Source organism: Protobothrops mucrosquamatus, unplaced genomic scaffold (assembly GCF_001527695.2).
Source record: "Protobothrops mucrosquamatus isolate PMUCROS unplaced genomic scaffold, P.Mucros_1.0 scaffold1038, whole genome shotgun sequence".
Taxonomy (NCBI): Eukaryota; Metazoa; Chordata; class Lepidosauria; order Squamata; family Viperidae; genus Protobothrops; species Protobothrops mucrosquamatus.
In genome coordinates this window covers 219,152-226,226 of record NW_015387270.1, presented here as the reverse complement: position 1 = coordinate 226,226, position 7,075 = coordinate 219,152, and the positions used below count along the sequence as shown (strand labels likewise).

The 7,075-nt window shown below is 38.8% G+C and overlaps 1 protein-coding gene across 1 annotated transcript in view; it reads left to right on the top strand.

The window, feature by feature from the left end:
* SCARA3 (scavenger receptor class A member 3) overlaps nt 1-6,562 on the top strand; it is a 25,245-nt gene extending 18,683 nt beyond the window's left edge. The window contains exons 5-6 of the mRNA XM_029284861.1: nt 1,610-2,653; nt 6,123-6,562. Of these exons, the coding sequence (XP_029140694.1) occupies nt 1,610-2,653; nt 6,123-6,553 (1,475 nt within the window). The 3' untranslated portion in view covers nt 6,554-6,562. The remainder of the gene's footprint in view (nt 1-1,609; nt 2,654-6,122) is intronic.
* Nucleotides 6,563-7,075: the final 513 nt, after the last annotated feature.

The window sequence follows — 7,075 nt, the reverse complement described above, 5'->3', positions numbered from 1 at the left end:
GTTGATAAGAAAACAGAAGAACCTGTTAAAACAAAGGAATAGGCAAATGGTACAAAAAATTGTCCCAAAGGTGCTTTTTCAAGAGGCAACTGGACTTCTGGGGTGAGTGGGTGGGTGTGAGCCAGGGAGGTAAAGAATAACAAGAAAGTCCAGTTGCCTCTTGAAAAAGCATCTTTGGGACAACCATGACCTGGATGACTAAGACTCTCCATAGACATTTGGTACAAAAGATTGCAAATAAAGCTGCTTCTTTAAATTAACTTAAAAAATTAGCTGTTGCTGAGACAGACTGCTTGCCTACATATACCTTTTCTCTCTTTTTCTTTTTCTTTTAATCTAGTCATAAACATTCTGTAGAATTTCATAGATTTTACCTCCCTGGCTCACCCCACCCCCACCTCGTCTTGTTATCTCCACCTACTTTTGTTCCCCCTTTTCTTCTCTTTCCAGTGTAATTACATTTTTCTCTCATTTTCTTGCACCCTCTTTCTTCTTTTCTTTCTTGCTGTTTCTGCTGGAAGAAGGGATTGTGCATGAATTATGTTTCTATGATGATTGTTTCGTTGATGTTTGTGAGACTGGATGGTATATGAGGATTGTGGATCAACTGAAATAACTTATTTACACACAACTGATTTTAACTAGTAGTTATTAGTCTCTGCTACTGTTCTGGCCTTCCCATTATGAGGATTATAACTTCTCATGAGATATATATCCATGCATACACAACTATGTCACATGGACACAATTAGTTTCCAATTGGCGTAGGTATCTTATATAAGAAAACTGGGATCAGACAATATTGTTAAGATTTTTTACTCTTCCTTTGGAGGGTTCATCTTGAAATTTGGAGTCATATACGATAACATGCTGGTTGGCTATGTATAGGAAAAAATCATCCAGTTAGTAAGCTTCTGCATATCTTTGGCATTACATTGAATAATTGGATTTATGTGTTATTGACTCATATAGCTTTGGGATAACTTAAAATATTTAAGGAACAATTTAGAAACATGGTGGCTAGAACTTGTTTTCCATTTATTCAACAACATTTTGGTAATTGAACTTCAAATAAGACTAGATGTCAAAGACCTGTGATCCATTTCTCATTTCTTAGGTATTAGCAGATTACAATGATGGGAGGAAAAACAAGATCCAGGTCAGGACCTTGTAGCAACAAATTAAGCAGTGCCACCAGTGCCTCCAGTATTTTGTATGCTTGGTCAGCCATCTCCAACCTACTGTTTCCAGCTGTGTTTAACAACAGCTTATATCATCCTCAGGTGTCAAGGATCAAGCTTCCTGGAATTATGTGATTTGCAGATAATCACATTGGGAAGCTATGTGATTATTTAGCTTAAATTCTGCAACAAGGGAAACTGGATTGCAGATAATCACATTGGGAAGCTATGTGATTATTTAGCTTAAATTCTGCAACAAGGGAAACTGGATTCTGTAACATGTATTTATTTTTGTGCAGGCACATTATTTTCCTAATATGTTCTTCATAATTTAGTCATGGGAAGAAACTGTAATCACTTATTGCTTAAACTTCCACATTAAAACAGTATTATCAACTAAACTGATATGCTTCTGCTCCTTCATTCAGATCAGAAATCAATGGACAACTGCTCTTTGTGTCATGACACAGGGCAACTTGGACAGGAGATTAGCAAATTGCAAAAAGAGCTGGAGGAGATTCAGAAGAAGCTCTTGGCCCAGGATGTATTACTTGATCGTGCTGGACAAGCCCATCAGCAGCTTTCATCTTCCAGCAGCAAGATAACTGATGAAGTGGATAGATGTTTCTCTGCTGTTCAGCAGGCCAACCAGAGTTTGAGCCTCTTTCTGGCTCAAGTGATGGGCTGGCAGGCTGCCACTTCTCAGTTAGGCAGCTCACTCAAGGAGCTAACACAAGAACATTTTGATGTTGAAATTGCTATGCAGCAGATAAACTTTACCAGTAAGCAGACCTCAGACTGGATCCAGATCATCCAAAGAAAGACAAATGAGGAGACCCTGACACTACAGAAGATTGTGACTGAGTGGCAGAACTACACCCGCCTGTTTGGCAGCTTGAGGGCCACCTCTTCCAAAACAGCTGACCTGGTCAAGAATGTTCAAACTAATTTAGGTATTGCCTCGCAAAGGATCAGCCAGAACTCAGAGAGTATGCATGAACTCATACTCCAAGTAACAAGTTTACAGTTGCAGCTGGACAATATCTCCTCTTTCTTGGATGACCATGAGGAGAACATGCATGACTTTCAGTACCATACTCAATACATGCAAAACCGGACAGCTGAGCACTTTCAGACCTTAGAAGGCCGTATGTCATCCCATGAGATTGAGATCAGCACAATCTTTACCAACATCAATGCCACTGATAACCATGTCCACAGCATGCTCAAGTACTTGGATGATGTGCGACTCTCTTGCACACTGGGCTTCCACACACATGCTGAAGAGCTTTACTACCTGAACAAATCAGTCAGCCTCATGATAAGCACCACAGATCTTCTGCGAGAACATTTTAGCCTGCTCAATGCCCGGTTAAACTTTAACATTCGCAACCTTTCAATGGTCATGGAAGAGATGAAAGCTGTTGATATCCATCATGGGGAGATCCTGAGGAACATCACCATTATACAAGGTAAAGAAATGGCAGGATTGGTTTTCCAGGTGAATATCTCCCAAATAAAAAGATCCTAATGTAGAATCATTTCGTCTGTTTAATGGAACTGTGAATATGTGGGAGAGTCTATTAATAATTTCTTAGAAATATATTTTTCTGAATAAAAAACCTCATAAACTAAAAGACAAGGTATCTTTGAGCTTACCTGGGAAAGTATACAAATATAAAGACTACAGAAGCTTTCAATTTAAAAAGCAAGCAAACAAACAGGGTACACAAAATGACTAATCTGTTAGTTACTTTCCTGATTATGTAAAACATTTTCCATGTAATGAGTTACAATTTTGATGTGAATTACTGAAGAGAGCAGGAGGCAAAGGTTAAAGAGGAAGTTATTCAGAATGATTTTTTTTCTCCCTCACAAATTTGGACAATTTTTTCCAAAAAAACTCATGTCTACACAAATTATTTCTCCATGGTCTAATAAACAAGCTCTTATATATACTTTGGTTTGTATATAATGCTACATTACAATAAGTGGATCTTACAGCTTTATAAGTGAGAAGCAGTAAATCATCTTATGACATGGTGTGATGTCTGCACCCTACTAACACATTAGATCTCTGTCAGACCTGGCTGCATTCATTTGCAAGTAAGGGTTGGATTCACACATTGGGTTAAGTATTATATTAATTTATTTGTTTTTTTTAATTTAGGGCAATGTATGAATACAATCGTTTTGATCTGTAAGTCATAGTTTATGGCTTAGTGTTATGTATTAGTCAAGCATCTTGCCCAATTCAATATAACAAAGTTAAAACAAACTATAGCTTATTGCAATTTGTGAGTCCATCTCTTATGATTGATCACAATGGAGCAAATTCTATGCCCTTTTACTTGGAAATAAGCCCTAGAAAACTCAATAGAATATTTCTAAACACACATGCATAGAACTAGATACTCCCACATGTCAACACAGTTGAGAAAGAAAAACCTTGCATGGAACAAGAGATGTTATTTGCCACAAAACTGGTATTAAATTTTGAGCGGAAGAGTCACCACTTCCTTTTAGAAGTGAATATGAGAGACAGAAAGAGAAAATCACCATTCCATTATCTCCCAGACTAGTGGTTTTCCTCCCTCTGAATGCTGACCTCATAAACCCAGGTAATTGGATTTTGACAAATAACCTTGATTCTCTCAATGCTGCTCCAGAGCTTATTGGTCATCTTTACAGAATAGAAAAGTGCACTGTTGACTTTTACTTCCTGTACTTTTTAATTAGTTAATTAGGTTATATCCTACCTAGAATATATAAAGAAAAGCTCTTCATACTTTGTAAGTTTTTTTACATCTATGTGAAAATTCTGGCTTTGTCAGTTTCTGGCCACTTTTTTAAAAAGGCACCATATGAATTGTTTCATCAAAACAGGAGGTCAATAGGCATTTATTTGCAGTTCCAGGTTCTCCAACTTAGAATTAAACAATAAATGAGCATAGATGTATTATCACAGCAGTAAGAGAGCACTGCTGCTTGTGCCATTTTAATGTAACACACAATTACATCAGTCTACCACCTGCCTGTCAAATGCATTACCTGGGGTGAAAGAAAACAAGAATTTGAATTTTGGAAAGATGCTTCTCAGATGAGTAATTGAAGCTAGGCAGCAGGAATTATGTGTCTGCAGCAAGCAAGGAAACTTTGCCACTAGCTAAGCATCCATTGAGACTTACAATACCAAAACTGAGTATCACGTTATCATATAATAATGGGATTGAATGTCCTTCCCTCTCTCTTTCTGTATATGAAGAAAAATATCTGCTTTTACCTTAAAACATCAATTTTAGAAAGAAAACAATCTTACTATCCTAATTATTTTTTTAAAAAAACTTTTTTTAAAAAAAAAAAACTTGTATTCTCCAGTGGATAATACATGATTGTTACAAACCCCGTGACTTTCAGAGAGGAAAAACTTGCATAAAATTACCCTAACTGTCTGTCCTCCACTCCCCAAAAGCTATAAGAACTATCTAAACATTTTCAGAATGTAGATGTTTTGCCTCTCTGCAGGGGTTTTCGACATTTTGATGCTTCTGGATATTTTGGGCTTACAACTCTAGTTATTTGCAAGGAGTACAGCTGTTGTTTATAGTACTAATGTTGCTTTTACTACTCTGTCCCAGAATTTCAAAACAAAACTTTGTTCAATCCTGTTTTCTGCAGTTATGCTGGGGAACTTCAGTTAGAAACACTTTCTGAATTTAAAAATGCACTTGGAATAAACTACATACTCATGAAATGCTCACTTTTCAGAATATTATATTATGGACATATGTACAAACAAGTATTATAGCCTACAAAATTACACATATTAGAAAAGTCACAAAATTCTTGTTTTAGAGGGAAACGTATACAAAATATGTGCTTTAAGAAGAATGCACAAAATGCATATGACATGTTGTAATTATTACATTTGCAAACTGGGAAAAAAACATGCCAAAACAAACATGAAAATGCGAAAGCAAGCAAATCCAAAATGCCTTAGTGCACTTGATATGTCTTGGGCCTAAGTCAGGCTATTTTGTGTCTCAGGCAGGATGAAGTAATGGTGCTTCCACAAAAACAGTGCCGTCCAAAATATGTCCTGAAGTTACAGAGGATTATAGGATGGCAGAAGAGTTTATGTGGCCCACCCAATGCACATTTCTGTCCATTGCTCATTCCTTAAACATTCCTCATTCCTCTTAAGCTGCTGTCCCAAAGGTGCTTTTGCAAAAGGCAACTGGATTTTTTTTGTTTTTCCTTGAAGACCTTTAACTTCTCATCCAAGAAGCTTCTTCAGTTTTTAAGCTGCTCTTCTAATCAATTCATGTCCATTTCATCAAGTCAGGAATTATACCAGGCACTACTAAGCATATTAAGGGTGGTACTTCAAAATAATTATGCCCAAAACTCCAAAAGATTTGGGGGGAGGTTAGAAAGTTTTAAGGGATGAAATGGGTACCCTTCAACCAGGTTTAAATCCTTCAACCAGGCTGGGTTTTTTTTCTCTTAAAATTCCTCAAAAATCCTACACTGCAAAAATGGGATAAATATTTACTTCGCCCACTCTTGGGGGATTTGGATCCATAAAGGGGTACTGGCAGGCCATGTGGGCCCCACCGTCTGTGCTTGTGGCACCCTGGGCTACAGCATCCTTACTTGAGGATCCTTACGGTCATCAAAGGAGATTGTTTTTGGGTGTCATCTTCTACAGATTACCATTGAATCAGAAGATGCCATTTTTTCAGCTATTTTTGCTTCTTTCCTGGGCTTTATCCATCATTATTTTTACTGAAATGATTGTATAATGTGTAATAATTTTATTTTGCATACTATTCGGGATGATTTTTATAATGAACAATGTAAACCTGTTTTTAAAAAAACAAAAAAAAAGGTATTGCTGCCCATTTGCTTAGTCTTTCCTTGCCTCTTCTCTTTCTCCAGGTGTTCCTGGCCCTCCTGGCCCCAGGGGATTCAGAGGAGATCTTGGCATTAAAGGGCCACCTGGAAGCAGAGGAGTAAAGGGTGACATGGGGAGTCTGGGCCCTCCTGGGCCAAAAGGCTCCTTGGGCCCTCCCGGACCTCCTGGACCTCAAGGCGAGAGAGGCACTGTGGGCACAAAAGGCCCCACTGGATTCAAAGGAAGCAAGGGTAGCTTTGGACAAGGGGGTTCCAAGGGGCGGACAGGCCCCAAAGGGGACCCTGGATCTCCAGGGCCTGAGGGGGCCATTGGTCCACCTGGCCCACCTGGCCCACAGGGGAAACCAGGCATCCCAGGCAAACTCGGGCCCCCTGGTCCTTTAGGGCCGAAGGGCCGAAAAGGGGATCCTGGTTTACGAGGTTTACGTGGATTTCCAGGCCCTCCAGGAATGTAAACACTCCCTTTTTTCTCCCCCCAAAAAAAGTTTTAATGTGGACAACTGGAAAAAAAAGCTCTTCACTGCAGATACCTGTCTACCCAGGAAGGCATCAAGATAATGGGGAATGGATGGTGTCATTTATTCTGGACTGTCAAGCTCCGTTTCCAGCAGCTATGGGGTAGCTTGAAAAATTGCTTCAAGTCGCTGAATTTCCTTAATTTTGTGAACTCCAAAGGCAAAGAATTGCAGATCCCACCACCTCAAGCACCTTCTTCATCTGTCCGTTAACATAGTGAATCAATCAGTCAAGGTTGGCATTTGAAAGATCACCGTTTGATAATGGCCTTCTTTGCCATTATTGCCCTTTTTAACGGAAACATTATGATTTTTACATGCTCAGATGCCAATATGAGTATATGTCTGTCTGTCTGTATGTGTATGTACACAGAGAGAGAGAGAGAGAGAGAGAGAGAGAGAGAGAGAGAGAGAGAGTAAAACCCATTCTCTATATGCCACTGCTCTGACCTTAAGAGCCTG